This window comes from Sander vitreus, chromosome 23, assembly GCF_031162955.1.
Source record: "Sander vitreus isolate 19-12246 chromosome 23, sanVit1, whole genome shotgun sequence".
NCBI lineage: Eukaryota > Metazoa > Chordata > Actinopteri > Perciformes > Percidae > Sander > Sander vitreus.
The window spans coordinates 15,715,900-15,733,178 of record NC_135877.1 but is presented as its reverse complement, the minus strand read 5'-3'; the positions used below and the strand labels follow the sequence as shown (position 1 = coordinate 15,733,178).

The following is a 17,279-nucleotide window of genomic DNA, read 5'->3' as shown; positions in this document are numbered from 1 at the left end:
ATTATATTACACCCATCTTAAATGTCATTGTTTATAAGGGCATTCAAAATGTATTATTTTAATGATATTTGGATTTTTCTTATTTATTGACCCATGTATTTCATTTGTACTGTTTTCAGATTATTTTTTATTTTAAGTTATTAAAAAAAAAGTATTGCAAATGTTTTTGTTTATTTCTTCTTGCTCTTGCTCTTTGTGTGTTCAATTTGGGAAAAACACATTTCCAAATTAGTATTTTGTGCATTTTCCTTGACGCTCAGCTCAGCTCACGAGACGATACAAGATATTGGGTTCACGAGAACGAGACTTTAACACTGTTTTTAAAAAAAATATTTCAATGCCAAATATGACTGGAAAATTAGTCTTTTGAAAAACGAGCACTGTGAAAGGTTTTGCCACAAACTCAAATGACTGGCTTCTCTCCTGTATAACTGTGGCGTGAGCTTCTAACTGAACTACTTTAGTTTCCTCCAATAAAAAATAAAAACAGTAAAATAACAAAATGAATGACCAAGTTTGTTTAGTCTTAAACTAAAGTTTCTTTGAATTAACTTTAAACCTTTAAAGTGTTAAGTTGTAAACGGAATTATAACATATAATTGAAATATACAAGGCTATGCTGAAAGACATGAATACATGTACCTGATCATCAAATTGGGCTTTAGGAAATTATGTTGAATATTTTGCACATTTCTTTGACATTTTATAAATAGATATTATTTGAGAGAACTGTCAGATGACTCGATTATGAAAATCATTAACTACATTTTTAAAATAGCATTGTTGGTACCTAATGGTTATGAAAACATAATAGTAAGAGTATGTTTTTTGGAGAGGGGGTGTATAATTATATGAACTATGTTCTGAAGTTTACAGGCAATACATATATTTGTTACATAGGGAACCGTTGCTTAAAAACCTGAGGTTAGTTGCATTTTTGAGAGTTACAAGATTTTTTTTAATGCATGAATAACATTTAGAATGATACAGCTCATATTTGTTGTGTGTTTCAAATGCCTCAATGTGACCCGTCTTGCTCATCCTTTTATATTCTTCAGATAATAAGTGCAGCCTTTGGAGATTTAAAGATCATCTGCTTTTAGATGTACAATGTTTTCATTTATCCCACGGAAGCTCTTTGTGTAATAACTGTATGATGGAGATGTTAAAGAGCTCAGATTTGATATTTAAGTGTAGTTTTGTTTAGCTCTCCCTAAGAAGACACGTGCTGTAAACATTAAGAGTTGAATCTTAGGACTTTATAATCTGATCAGTACACAATATGCATATCCCAGCCATAATGCGGGTAAGATAAAAACCCACCGTCACTCTACTCAGCCTTAAGAGGCTTTTAAAACTGCTGCTGAACTTTAGGTGGCCTGCACTTTCCCTCCCGTCACAAATCTTGTTCACGGGTACAAAACCAGATTAAAGCATGCAAGCTCTGTCTGGAGTAGTTTGTGTGTGCGTGTGCATGTATTTGGGTTTTATCTGTTGGGAGCAGCACCTTGCCTCATCCTAAAAACTGCTGCTGCTAAGGTTTGGATGATTCCAGCCTAATTGTTGAACTAATTCTGCGCTGCAATACATGGATGAGTGACAGAGACTGTGTGATTGAAGAGGCAGCAGCGATACAATGGGGACAAATGAGTTGTCAAGTAAGACAGTTTGATTGTCTGCCTCAAAGGCATGTTGAATAATGTGTGATTGCAGGGTGGCCAAGTTGTTTTCGAGAAACTGTTTTGTAAGCAGAAGCGTACCCTGCAAACAGGGCAGCATATGCATGACATCATCAACAGGCTTGTTGAAGTGCCCTAGAGCAAGACGATGGACCTTTTTCTTTTGGATAAATGTCTACTTACTGTTGCTTTCATAACACCTCATCCAACACTCAAACAAGCAAACTATAGCCTTTAATGGGACCAATAACACATAACTAAATAAAATTCACTTTAGCTTGAATTCTGATAAATACTATCATATGCATGGTCTCTGCCCAGGTGCACTACAGTGGGGGTGCAAATACTGATTATTTTCATTATCAATTAATCGTAAACAGGAAATGGCCTTCACAATTCCCTAAAGCCCAAAGTGATGTCTTTGAATTGCTTGTTCTGTCTAACCAGCAGTTTACTATCAAACAAGACAAAAAAGCACTAAATAAATTCTCACAATTTAAAAGCTATAACTAGGTAAAGTTTGGCATTTTTGCTTGAAAAAATACTTAAAAAGATAATCAATTATCAAAATAGTTGCAAAATAGTTCCAATAACTTCCATAAACTCCTCTAAGTGTCATGTTTTACCTACAAGACCCGCAATTTGCACACAGCCAAAGAAACTTCCATAAAATCAAGGTATTCTTATCGTTTTATATTATCTTTTTAAAAACCCTGCAGCTTTGACATTAATTCCCACTCCGCCTCTCTTTTAGATGATCACAGTCTTAATAAAATTCCTAAAAGGGTCTTCCAGCTGGACAGATGAACAAAAGGTAAGCCATCTCCCCCTCCTCCTTCCCTCCCATTCTTCCTGTGGTGTGTCAGTGAGGGTGCTGCTGGTCTGGCCGGGTGAGCTACTGGACAACGTGAGACACAGAGTCCACAGCAACTGCTCTTCCTGGCCCCAATTCCATTTCAAATTCCACTTCATTACCCTATCTTGCATTCTAGTTTACATAGTAATACCTTTTTTTTTTTTTTACATTTCTCCACTCATGGGTGAGGGAAGGTGAAGCTGTTTAGGAGGAATGGGAAGTAGCCCAACGTAAAACGACTTCTGGCTCTCAGCCCTCTGGCTCCACGAGAGCAAGCAATAAAGGTGGTGTGCAGCTGAGCCAACAGCTGACAGGAACAGGAACCAATGTCTGGCCAAGGTCAGGAGAACACACACACACACACACACTTTATTTATACTTGAGAGATCATTTACAATGATGTCACGGCACAAATGTAACTAAGTACAAGTACTCCAGTACGTACTTAAGTCCAAATGTTGAGGTACACATTAAGATTTTGTCTGTCTGTCTGTCTGTGTGTGTTTTCTCCTGGGAGGGCTGGGAGCCGTGGAGTTTGTGTCGCCCGTCCTGTGGTGGATCGCCTAAACGCTTCCGGATCAGACGCTGTACACCTGATTTCAGCAGCTACAGGTGAGTTCAAAATGTACTACGGGCCAATGAGTGACCAGAGTTACTTACCATACCAGTGGGCGTCATGCAGCAACCACAGTTAAGTTTAGTTTTGTGTCTCTGTGTGTGCGTGTGTGTGTTTTCAGTCCTACCATTGGTCGTCTGAAGGAGCCAGCGACATTCTTCGGGGATCCAAAGGCCGACTGTGAAACGCTGCCCGACGGCGGGCCGAAGGTCGAAACTCAGAACTGTGTCAACGCTCCCGCCTGCACCTAAAAAACCAGCACAGTTTATTAACGCCAACATATCCTGCTCACCTGTGCAGGAATGTAACTAATTACATTTACTCCAGTACTGTAGTCCAGTCCAAATGTTATATTTGTGAAAACACCTGTGCAGTGTTGAGTGAAGTGTGTTCAGAAGGCAGACAATTTAAAAGCAGGAACAAACATTCAGTTGAGTTTATTTGGTACGATTGACAACTTTACAATCTTTCTGCTTTCTAATGCTATTTTTGTTGTAAAAATGTTTTTTTTATATATACAATGTTGTGAAACCTTCTGAGACAAACCTGTGAGTCTGGTTTTTTATAAATAAAAAGAGACTTCTGCAACAGTCCAATATTTCTAAGTCATTATAGAGACAGAGCCCATCGCGTCATACTCTGAAAGCCACGCCCACCGTAGGGGAAACATCTCTCTGCTCTCCGTTGACTTGTAGTCTGCCCAGAACCCAGAACTTAAGTTTTTATAACCTGATGACCCAAACAAACTGAGTTTTTATGACGACCAAAGTGGAAACAGACGTGAGGAATCAGCAAAGAGAATGGAGAGACACTAAGCTAACGTTATGTCTGATGTTACGTTTGCAGCAAACATTTACTTAATAAGTCAAATATCTAAAACTGTCCGTAAGTTACCACACGTAATATCAGACATGACATTACCTTAGTGTCTCCCCATTCTCTCTGCTGATTCCTCAAGTCTGTATAAACTTTGCTTTTCAGGCCGTCAGCTTATATGAAACTTCACATTCGTCCCTTTGTATTTTTTGTAATGTACACAAACTCAGAGACTGAATCATGTTCAGAAGAAGATTTGATTTTTGGAGTCAAAGAGAGAACTGTCTGGAGTCTGTTATATAATATTTAACATGCAGAAGGACACGTAGCTGTAAGAATAATAGTTTGTCTCACAGACGGACAAAGAACGTTGTAGGTGAGTTCTTATTAGCGTTGGGTATCTTTTGGGTTTTTTCCGATAACGGTGCTAAAACAATTCTTTTAAAATGGTTCCTGAACAAAACTTTAAAAAAAAAAAAGATTCTTAAAACAGAGCACAAAACGACAGTCAGCGACATTAAAGAACAGCTTGTTTACTGATAGCATATATGATATCAAAAGATTTATTAAACATGTAATAACAATAACTAATAATAGTAAATTGCTGGTAAACGACAAAAACAACCACCAGATGGGAAAAGCATATTTTACAATAACTTTGAATGCAGCAAGAGGTTTACCAGTGTCAAGTAAATGCACCATGTAGCGGCAGGCAGTGTCCATATAGGGCAGCTAGTGTCTTTAGCTGCAGACTGTTGGACGTCCCGGTGTTGGAATCCTCTACAGTGAAATACTGTCAGCATTTTAATCCAGCTACTAGCTAACGGTAGGCTAACGTTACCTGCTGCTAAGTGTAGTGTTAACAAGCTTCACGTGTAGCGATGCTTCTGTTGTCTCATCCAACGTCATGGGGGGCATGCTAACCAAATGAACATTGCTAGAAGTAACGTTAGCAGACTACTGACCTTAAGTAGATCGCCCATAGGAAGATATTTGGAATGTATCGGACAGCGCTAACTTTGTTATATGTAATAAAACGAGCAACAATGTTAGTTACAAAGAATATACATTTGAATTATATATTATTAGTTACATTGAATTGTCGTGCACTGTGGAGCAGTGCCATCTGGTGGGGCCTCTAATGTAAAGATGTCACTGCTCTCAGGCCCTTCAAATAAACCTAAATTACATGCAATAAAATATCTAAATAAATAAATTAGCATAATAATCATGTGGCAGTTAAAACCCCTGCTGGAAGTTAGAGAATGCAGCTTTAAGGAGCTTCAGCGTTGGCTTCACTGTTTGGACCCTGAGGTTTCGTCCATTATTTTTACAGTCTGTGGATAAAAGCACCCACTGAGACTGGATATGACTGTAATGTTAATATTAACATTACATAACAGAGGGTTCCTGTAAGTGAAGGTTGTGAAAGTGATGCTGGTAAAGGTGGAACCACTGAGAGGACATTGGCTTTTCCAACAAACCAAAATGCCAAAATAAATAAAGCATGTTGACTCTGAACCAACTTTGTGTCTAAGTGACTGATGGGAACAACAATCTTTGACATTGGTCCAGTATTAAGCGAGATCGCTACAGTCTGCAGCGGCAAAACATTCTACAATGTAAGTTAATAGGGCATCAGTTTTTGCGAGGACAACTGTGTGCAAACCAAGACCTTCTGCACATACAACAGCAAACCTTGGTTCACTCCTAATCTTAGAAACCTGCGTCAAGCCAAAGAGGAGGCCTACAGGAGTGGGGACCGGGACCTATATAAGCAGGCCGAACAAGCTGACAAAGGAGATCATGGTAGCCAAAAGAAGCTACAGTGAGAAACTTAAAGACAGCCTCTCAGCCAATGACCCTGCATCAGTTTGGAGAGGCCTGCGAAAGATCACGGATTACAAGAGACCTTCCCCCCACCCTGGAGAAAATCCCAGACTTGCTGACGACCTGAACTACTTTTACTGCAGGTTTGAAAAGCACCCATTATCACACTCCTCACGCACAAAGGGTTTTCCCTCAACACCCCTCCCGCTCCCCCCACCTGCGCTAACGATCCGCGAGAAGGATGCGTGCCTGCTCTTGTGTGCCTGCTCTATCAAGAAGGCTCCAGGACCTGATGGTGTGTTGAAGAGCTGTGTGAAGTGCCCTCGTGCTTCAAATGCTCCACCATCATCCCAGTCCCCAAAAAACCCTCCATCACAGGATTAAATGACTACAGGTCTGTCGCCCTGACGTCTGTGGTCATGAAATCCTTTGAAAGACTGGTGTTGAGCCACCGGAAGGACATCACCGGACCCCTGCTGGAATCCCTGAAGTTTGCCTACAGGGCAAACAGGTCGGCGGATGATGCTGTCAACATGTGACTGCAATACATCCTGCACCACCTCGACTTCCCAGGGACGTATGCCAGGATCCTGTTTGTGAACTTCAGCTCGACGTTCAACACCATCATCCCTGAACTCCTATATCAGAAGCTCACCCAGTTCTTATTGCCTTCCGCCACCTGACAGTGGATCATCAGCTTCCTGATTGACAGGCAGCAGCATGTCAGACTGGGGAGCATCTCATCCAAAACCCGGTCCATCAGCACTGGCGCCCCACAGGGGTGTGTCCTCTCCCCGCTGCTCTTCTCCCTCTACACCAATAACTGCACCTCAAAGAACCCGTCTGTAAAACTCCTGTCCACTGTTACTGGTTTGATCCAGGATGGTGATGAGTCTGCTTACAGACAGGAGGTGGAACAGCTGGTCCAATGGTGCAGTCAGAACCACCTAGAGTTAAACCCCAAGAAGACTGTGGAGATGACAGTGGACTTCAGGAGAAGTTCCCCCTCACTTCCCCCCCCGTCTCACAATCCAGAATGACACAGTGACCACTGTGGATTCCTTTAGGTTCCTGGGATCAACCATCTCACAGGAACTAAAATGGTCTCCCCACATTGACTCTGTCCAGAAAAAGGCCCAGCAGAGGTTATACTTCCTGCGACAGCTAAGGAAGTTTAATCTGCCTAAGGAGCTGCTGACCACTTTCTACTCAGCCATCATTCAGTCTGTCATCTGCACCTCCATCACTGTCTGGTTTGGGTCAGCCACCAAACGGGATAGGGCCAGACTGCAACAGACAATTAGGGCTGCAGAGAGGATCATTGAAACTGACCTTCCCTCCATCCAGGACCTGTACCGATTCAGGGTCAGGAAAAGGGCAGCAAAAATCTCTGCAGACCCCTCACATCCTGGTCACAAACTGTGATCGGTACTAAGCAGTAATTTAGAGTATTGCCAATAAAATAGATAGTAGTTCTATCTATTTAATAGTTTTCCCACCCGACAGCACTGATAACTTTTTGTAAATGTCCTACTTGTATAGTACAATTATTTAATAACCAAATCTTAGGAATTTAAGAAAAAATTTGTTAATTTCCAAAATTGAAGAATAGCCCATTTATTATCAGATCTGCAATAATTATTTGATTAATAGATTAGCCTAGTTGATCAACAGAAAAGTAATCGACCACTATTTTGCTAATTAATTGGCAGACTAATCGATAATGACAATCTTCAGTTAAAAGGTTATTGTGAGAAGATGATAGTTGGTTAATTAATTACCCAATTAGTGAAACTCCATATTTTAAAGACGTATGTGCTCAGTAGGAACCAATAGGCTTGAGTGCCACAGACAGGTTAGGGGAGATAAGAAGTGTTCAAAGACGGACTAACAAATAGTGTGTTTTGGTCTTTTCATGGGAATTCTTGACAATAAGTAAATATAGGAGTAAAACCAGCCTAATAACGTATTGAAAAAAATAACTAACACAATCAATTTCTAAAAAAATTAAGTTATTTATTACACCACAAACACTGACTTAAATCGCTACCACACTCAGGGTTACACATTACTCATACCCACCAAGTACAAACTGACAACTCACAGCTCTCTCCTGACGACGTATATGTGCGATTGTATTTAAGCTTACCGACCCTAACTTTTTCAAAGTATGCATGTGTGTCTGTTTTTTTGGCTGGCTACCGCAAACATCTGCATGCACAAATGCACGTCTCAGAGCCACAAGAATGAAAAATAGCAAGCAGTGAAAAATTTATGAGCGGAAAGAGGGCGAGCAGAGAAAATGAAAACAAAATGAAAGTTAGACAGCAGACGGAAAGCCGGAGGGGAGCTTAGTTCTTTTAAAACACAACCTTTTTAAATCTCCTGGGAGTCCACATGCGAATGCAGACTGGAAAACTATGAAGGTTAAAATATCAGCCCTAACATTAGCCTACTCATCTAAACCGATATTGCTGTTAAATTAGGTTAATTAGGCTAGTAGGCCCCTGAACCTTTCCATTTAAAATGACTTTAAGCAGATGCTGTTATCCAATGTGCAATCTGAATATCCAAAACAAATTCCTGATTTCATCTTTTACCATGACTTTGTTTTCTGTTTTTGCTTTATATCATTTAAACAATTACACGTAAAATCAACAAGGGCTCAGCGACCTTCCTGCGCCTTCACTCTGAGGACAAAATTCATAAGGCTAAATCTAAATAATTCTGAAACTAAAAGGAGTGAAACACTTTTTAGAGATTGTAAACATGTTGCTGCCACTAAGGAGTGCAGCAGCAGAATATATATATCTATATTTTTAAGATTATTTTTTGGGGCTTTTCCCTTTATTTGATAGTGACAGTTAATAGACAGGAAAGGGGGAGAGAAAGAGAGGGGATGACACAGCAAAGGGCCGCAAGTTAGATTCAAACCCGGGCCGCTGCCAAGGACTCAGCCTACATGGGGCGCACGCTTACTTACTGGGTGAGCTAGAGGCCGCCCCAGCAGAATGTTTCTTTAATATAACTTTATTAAGGCAGACAATATTCAGGAGTTCAAAGGACAAAGCCTCATCTCCCTTTTACTCCTGGTCATGCCACAGTGAATTAGTGCTTACAGTATGACAGGCATCAGAGACTGCGGGAGGGAAATCCTGGCCCAGCTGCAACCGAGAGGGGAAGGTGGTGTCAGTAGTGTGTAGACACACAGACAGCCAGATAGCTGTAATTACTTCAGCAGCAGACAAAGATTAATTAAGCAGGAGAGCGCAGAATTAATGAGGTTAGCGCACACCTCGGCCAGACTTTAAAAAGTTCACACCATTCCCCTCGGGGCAGCAAGGTGTGTAAATGCATGTGTTGACGGAGGAACACACAAAGAAGAAAAAACAAGTAATGGAATTCAATATTCCCCGTTTTCCATTTTTAAAAAGCCACATGAGAGACGTTGTTACACAAACATGCAGTCAGAGGAAGAAGAACGTTTTTTGGAAGCATACAAAGCCAGATGAATTTGCCGTTTCAAACCAGATACCTGAATCTAATCCCTCCTTCAAGGGCTGAAAGTCTCAGATATGTTTAATTTACACTTGAAGGCAAAGGGATCGCAGCTGATTATCTGAACTTGGCAAAGCAGTCCGTACAGGTTTTAACTGCAAAAAAGATGAGATCAGCAAGATGCTCATTCTTTCCTCACATAGGCCCATGGCTAACTGCATGCTAAAATCAGACACCTAAGCTTTCTTTGCTCTGATGCAAATGTGAGTAATTGTAGCTGGAACACGACTAAAACCTCATTTTTCCCGTATTTCATGCAGCATTCATCCAATTCACCACCTTCAAAAGACACCGCCTAAATTTTGCAAAATATTTTCTTTCATCTTATAAAACCACTTTCAAATCCTGAAAATATCCATAACATCACTGAGAATACACTACCTGGTATATAGGCATGTGCAGCAGAGAAACAGGCCACCTTTACATCATCTACTATATGATGTATAAAAATAGAAAGCACTGAAGTCTAACTGACAGCTGGCAACATTGCATTAGCGTGTCATATGGCATAAGTCTTCCACCATGATTAGGCTCGTTCCCAAATCTGACTGGCAGCCATGATGCTCTGCAGCGCCTAGAAAGTCTAAGACCCCGAGACAAATGATTTCAAGTTTACTGTCAGAGGTAATGTCGTCCTGTTTTGGCCAGATAACAAGGCCTCTTGTTGTGTGCTGGAGCTTGTTGTTATTCTAAATCTTTTTAAAGGACAGATTTACCACAAGTATTCAGAGCTGATCCTCAAGATGAAATACAGGCGGTAAGATCACAAAAGCCGATATTTTACCCAAGAAAAGATCTCAGTGCAAGGTTAGTTGGGTTTTGAGTGACCTGTGTTTAAAGGTCCCATGGCATGAAAATGTCACTTTATGTCCCCCAGCCTGCCTATGGTCCCCCAGTGGCTAGAAATGGTGATGTGTGTAAACCGAGCCCTGGGTATCCTGCTCTGCCTTTGAGAAAATGAAAGCTCAGATGGGCTGATCTGGAATCTCCTCCTTATGACGTGATAAGGAGCAAGGTTACCTCCCCTTTCATTGTTTTGCCCGCCCAGAGAATTTGGCCCGCCCATGAGAAAGAGAGAGACATCATGGGCGTTTCTCAATCTGTGTTCTTCTATTGACTTGTGTTCTTGTGTCCCTGTGAAACGTCATCTCGTGTTGCCAAAGTACTGTCCCAATACACAAGTTCGCATTTCTCCAAGAACAGTTAAGATTCCCGGAAATGTTCTTGACACGCCCATTTTACCGAGGATGCATTGGTTGGTAACTTGTATGAACTTCGCAGCAACCGTATCCCAACATTCATTTCGGCATTCAATGATGGTCGGGTTTCCGGTACATAGACAGACCAAAAACGGTATAGGTTTAAATTTCGGATATAGGCAGTCTTGTGAAAATCTTTGCCGAATTGACAATTTGCTCCACAGTTTTCGGAGCTCCATAAAGTGAGGCAACAGCCAGCTTGAGCCTGCCCCGGCCGCTAGCTCGTCGCTCGGACAGTCACGCTCGGAGACCCCGCTGTAAGCCGGAGGTCTCTCAGACCGGTCCCGTAAATAAGAGGCTTTTATTTCGCCGTTGACTGATTGTTTAAATATCACAACACATGTCCATCATAAGATTAACGGGAACCTGTGGTGAGTTAAACTCCACAAGGACAGACACACACACACACACACCCCGAAGCTTCACACACACACACAGCGCAGCAGGCAGAGGCAGGGGAGAGCGATATACCCGTTTCTTTTCGGGAGACTTGTTTAAATTATGCCATAGGCTATACATTAGATTTAGTATTTAGTTCATATTTTTTTGGTATATTTGTTTTCTGATTTATTAGAAGTTGAGTTTCAGTCGGTATGATAAATGAACAGTTATACATAAAGTAGTAACATACTATGACATGTTATGTTATGTCATGTTATGTTATGTGTATGCATCCTAAAGAGGAGACACCAACCTTTATAATTTGAATTGCTAATTTCCATCTGTTGTCCCTAGGCATTTACAGTGCACTACAATAATAAAGAAATGATAATTCCACATAACACTAATAGGAACACATAGGACACACCAGTGCATATGCCTACTTATTTTTTAATTTAAACTGACAAACTTATACACTAATAACAGTAGGGATCACGTTCCACTCTTTTGAATAAGTAAGGGGTGTTTGAGCTAAACCATAAACAATAAAATTAAAGCTCAATAAGTTTTATTTTTCAATATTACTGCAATAGTTGTAGCATTATGAGGTTTTCTTGTCCGGAGATTGTTTTAATACAAAGTGGTTATATAGTTGTGTTTTTTATTTCTAGCTGTTATTTTGGAGCCCTGCAGGTAGCCTCTGTGCTGGGGTTGTTGAGCAAAAACAGGAAGAATGCATCGTCTCAAAGTGTTAACAGCGTTTTCTGTGCTTGTGAACTTGCGGGTTGATTCTTCCAAGAACAACCAGCAAGAACGTTCTCCCCAAGAACACAAGTCCATTCTTTGCATTCTTGAGATTGAGAAACACCCCATGGCTTGCAAACAAACAAAGTGGCAGTTGGTCAAGGCCACACCCTCACCCTCCTCTTTGCCCCCCCCCCCTCCTCCTCAATAGCATTTAAAGCTACAGACACAGAAATGGCACATCCTAAGGAAAGCTCATTGTGGGACTGGCTCTAGTGGCTGTAATTCTGCACCAAGGCTGAATTTTGGGAAAGAGACTTCAGACACAGCATTAGGGGACCACTAAGGGCTATATCAAAGCATCCAAAAAGCAGCATGTCATAGGACCTTTTAAGACTGAACTGCTGTTTTCTGACATAGTCCTGGGTTTGATTTTGCCCTAACTGATTTATAGAGGCTGAGGTCATTTTTTAGGCAACACTGAGGCTAGCTAAGACTTATTAGCTACTACTTCTACCAGTCAATTCGTTTTTTTATGTTTTTTTTTTTTTACAGATCTATAATTTCCTGTGGGTCAAGTATCCTAATAAACACTCCTGCAACAAGCCCTGGTACTATACTTCTACTATTTCCTCCTCCAGTTGAATGTGGTAATATTGATGGCCACACTCACCTTCCATGTTAGCCCTCATTACACATCTGTCATCACATAAAAATCTAATTAATTAGGCACTGATGAATCACACTAGAGCTTTATCAATCAGTGCTGTAACACATAACTCAGCTGAGGATTGGATCCTAGCCTTCACCCAGCAATACAAGTTTACTCAAAGTCAAATGATGGATGTGATGACAGGGAGTTGTTTAAAGACATACATCAGCTACATTGCCTCAGTAAATGTGAACACCTTATGTCATCATGGACTGCAGTCAAGACTGTCCCCCAGCCTGAGTGTAAATCAGTCATGTGATGTCAGTATGTAGGAGAGATATATATATATATGGCATGAAAGCTGCACCTGTTGTGTCTAATTTCAAAAGGGAAATTATATATTCAGCTACCATTTATATGTCATCACAAGTGGCAGCTCCAGGATCCTTGACTGCTGGGGCTTAGTTATTTGGAGAAGGCAAAATGTGAGTACAGCAATAACATCTATTCATTACATTAATTCATATAATAACATCACATTCAAGTCACTTGGAGATCAGGTAAATAAAGATATGTAAAAGTGCACGGTTTTCTTAAAAGGCTATTTTTTAAATGTTCCTTAAACACTGGACAAGGGACGACTTGCCTGCATCAACTGCCTAAATCAAGCTTTTTATGATAAAGTGGCCCATAATGTTTCTGAAAAAACAGGTCACACAGCTCATTTTAATAGGTACCAGTGTGTTTGATCATCACTCGAAGCCCTCTGGAAAACTAAACTTTCTAGGCCTACTTAATCTGCTTTCACAAATAACTAGATTTCTAGGGCGTGTGCAGAAACACTGTATCCACTTATATTTCTGCAATATCCAGCTCTCAGAGTGAGGACGATATGAGGTTGCCTGTCACCACACTAACCACAAATTAAAAACAAAGAGGCCTGTGAGCCAACACACAGGATACCTAACCATAAATACTGGCAGCCTATAAAGAAATCATGCAATTTGCCAACACAAATCACACATGATGGCCTATCAGATGTCTATTGCAAACAAACATCTGGTAAAATCACATGGCGCATTTTATACAGACAAAGTTCATAAGCACCTGTATGCTTAAATAAGGATTGTAATTAGTCTAATTAAAATCAGCTGCAGAGGAACATCAAATGAGGTACAGTAACATGCTGTGCACACCGGCCAATCACTGACTCACCATACAGTATCGCTGACTTTCTCTGATAAATCATAACAAACCCTCTATTTTCCATCCAAATCTATCAGTCTGTCACATGTATCAAACCTAAATTGTACAGTAACTAGTACCTGCAAACCTGCAGCTTTCACATTAAATAAGCACAAAAAACAGATTTGTCTTACCTTAAAAAAGGTAAGGCAAGACTTCCTCTGTGCAGAAGCTCCACCATATAATGATAAAAAAATATCCAGTGCACACATCTTGGTGTTATATCTAATTCTTTTAGCTAGAACTTACAGAATGAGCGCTCACAGGTGTACACGGGAGTTGATTGCTTCTTCAGAGGCAGCAGTCACTTTTATAATAGATATCCATTTTTAGCAGGGTTAACGTTAGAATCAATACGAACTTCATTGATGCTAAGTTTCTCACTGTTTGCTTCCCCTGAGTTGTGCTCAAAATATGTGCTACTGCCGTCCTCTTCTTTATTATTTCTGTAGTTGTTGGTTTGCTTCTTGTTTTTTTCCCCCTCGTTTGGTTTCTTCCAACTCGGCTCGGCCTTGGCTAGCCCGCCACAGCACTATGTTCGTTACGCCGTGTTCGTGCAGCAGCGCCCCCGTGTGGCGGGGAGACATAATGGAAATAAGAATTTACTGGAAACTTGTCTGATTACAGACAATCTTCCATTTTCTGCATGAAGTATCAAGACAGGTCATTTTCAACCTTGACTGAAAAGTGCAAACAGATGAAGACTGAAGCTTACTTCTCCTGAAAAACAGGAATGAACTACTACTATGAATCTCAGTCTGGAGTATTAGGAAATGCAGGACTGAAAGATTCACATATTCTACAGTCAATAAACAGATAAAATAATCAAAAAGGAGATTAAATCCCTGTAAATTTCACAGGTAACAATATCAAGACAGACGCATATCATCTTCATTATCATCATAGCGTGTGTAGTTTAATCTTTTATAAATTACACTCACATTGCACTACACTGTACAGTATAAGTTATCAACACATCCTGAGCAGAAATCAATATTTCAGGAATTTTGTTAGAGACATTAAAGCACCAACCAGGAAGAGCACAACGTGAAAAAGGCAACAGCATTGTTGAAAAATGTTTGAAGTGCATCCTTACATTTATTAATTTATTGTCTCCTAATGGACCTGTAGTCTGGATCAATCATGAATAGGTTTGATAGGCAAGCTGTAATCTCTCTGTCACATATTTAAGAATAAGCACTCATTTGTATTGTCAAATCAAAGCAAGGATCCATTTTAATGCGTCTGAACAAAGCTATATTAGCAAAGACTGTATGAAAGATTCAAAGTGCTCAGAACAGGAAGAGGCTCAGTAGTTTGACAACATGCAGATAAAAATGTTGGTATGGAATATAACTAAAAAGAACTTAAAAAAATTAAGCCATTGACAAGCACAACAAGTGCCTTTTAACATTAGCATGTGGAAACTTGATTATCAATTATACATCAGTCTGCAATTTTCCTGTAGAAAACCTTTACCTTTGATCTAAGTTCAAAGTACAAATGGTTCAGGTGTACAATTGGACTCACTCAGGCTTTCAAAAGATTTCAGATTCAAATTTAAATGCCTGATCATTAAAGCTTAATCTATCTATCAATTTTTAATGCTTATCAAAGTGCAGCAAAAGTTTTATCTACGCTGGTGGGTTGAATCCATGTACACAAAACATACATCCCCCCCCGTACCTACAGTAGTCACATTTAGACCAAGGCTGCAGTGTCAATAAACAGACACAGAAGATTTGCCCTCAAAACACAAACATAAAAAAAATTAAAGTTCAAAACCATCACAGCATAAACAAGTCAATTCCATGACATGCACGACAGCATACTATATAGTGATCACATACAGCAGACTGGAAAATCTCTCACATCACATGCAATTATGTTTAGCCCTAATGCAAGATGGATTAACATGTATGATTCACATTTGATGCAAGGATCACATATCCGTAACCTGTTGATATTAACTTATTTACTAGGTATTAATTATTTAAAAGATCTGCTCGAGAAGACCTGATCGTCACAAACGCTGCCTGTTGCTTTTATAATGCACCTTTCCTTTTTTTTAATTTTTTTTTTTATAAGAGATTGTGCTCCATTTTATCTACAAAAACCATGTCTTTGCATTTACTTCCTTTATGTGTAAAACAGAGGGACTAGAGCAGGAATCTTAAGACTCTTTGAGCAGTCATGGTGCATCTACATTCCCAACAGTTGATCAGCAGTTTTTCATGTTAAAGGGGAACTATGCAGTTTTTTTTTTTAGCTTAATTTACCTTAACTGAACAGCTTCGGAGTCATTGGAATGGTTATATTACTTTTTTCGGGTTGAATGGTGGTCGTCTCACTCCCCCCTAGCGCCTGTGAGCGGAAAAACCACCCTTGCAAATTTCGGCCAGTGAGCCGGCGGCCTCAGCGTCAGGAAATATCGCATGATATCAGGTCTCGCGATGTAATGAATTGCTTCACGGCACTGCACCGATACGACCATTCAGGAACCTGCTAACAAGGTAGCAATGTAGTTTTTCACACTATCGTCATGGCTGAGCCGGCAAAAAAGAAGCAGAAAGCTAGGAAAGCATTGTCGGAGGAACAGAGAAAGAGGAAACGGCAGACTGACCGAGCAAGGAGTCAGACACAAGTAAACATAGGAGTTGCCAAATATCTATTCCGAAGCTGTAGGGGGAGCTCTATAGAGAAACCTGCCAGCAAAAAGCGAAGAAATTGCCAAAGCTGGTGTAAACCAGTAGAGTCAAGTTGGCGAGTCAGAAGTGAAACTGAATGTCTGTCATAAGGCTGAAGAAAGAGTGCAGTGGAAATGTAAACATAGTATCTGAGAAGTGTTTAGTTATGGGATGCCACAGCTTTCAGTTTAGCTTTCTGCAAGTGTCCTTAATGCAACAAAACATGTCTACTTCTGTGTACAGCCTGTAACACTGCAGGTTTCGCAAGAAAAATGTAGTGTTTTGGTAGGGGTGGCCCTGAATAGTGGAATAATCGATGCTTCGATCGAAGGAGCCTGATTCGACTGCCAATCTCACAGTCCAATTGTTTGTGGTCTTTTGGAGCAGTGTTCGCACCGTCTCACACCACCCTCTCCAGGATGTAGAGAATGCCGATGCTGTCAATGGTGACAAAGGTAGAGAAGTCGGCTGAGACGTGGATCCTCTTCAACGCTGTTCCGGTCGGAAAGAAGGTCTGCAGGGCCTCGCCTTTCTCCACATCCCACCACTGGACAACAGACAGTGAAAGAAAGACAGAGAGACTATTACAATGCTTTAAGCTCTTAACAGACAACACTGCTGCAGAGTATCTAGGGAGGAAAAATAATCAAAGAAATTGATGAATGATAATTAATGAGCTTTAGAGGTGCTGGTAGGTGGATTTGTTACCTTCAGACAGAGCCATGCTAGCTGTTTTCCCCGGTCTCCAGTCTTCAAGCTAAGCTAAGCTAACCGGCTGCTGGCTGTAGCTTCATATTTACAGTCATGCAACTCTCAGTAAGAAAGTGAATAAACCTATTTCCCAAAATCTTTATCAGATTTATTCATTTTGGCACAAAATATAAAGTTGGATTTAGCCTACTTATTGTCTTAGCCTTGTTGCATGTTTAGCCTTTTATGTATGTTTTATGTAAGGA

The 17,279-nt window shown here is 40.4% G+C and overlaps 1 protein-coding gene across 3 annotated transcripts in view; it reads right to left on the bottom strand.

Moving 5' to 3' along the window:
* Positions 1-16,694: 16,694 nt before the first annotated feature.
* Positions 16,695-17,279, bottom strand: part of apaf1 (apoptotic peptidase activating factor 1) — a 46,729-nt gene continuing 46,144 nt past the window's right edge. For all 3 annotated transcript variants that reach the window (XM_078281496.1, XM_078281495.1, XM_078281497.1), the window contains exon 27: positions 16,695-16,870. In XM_078281496.1, coding sequence (XP_078137622.1) covers positions 16,724-16,870 — 147 coding nt within the window. In that variant the 3' untranslated portion in view covers positions 16,695-16,723. The remainder of the gene's footprint in view (positions 16,871-17,279) is intronic.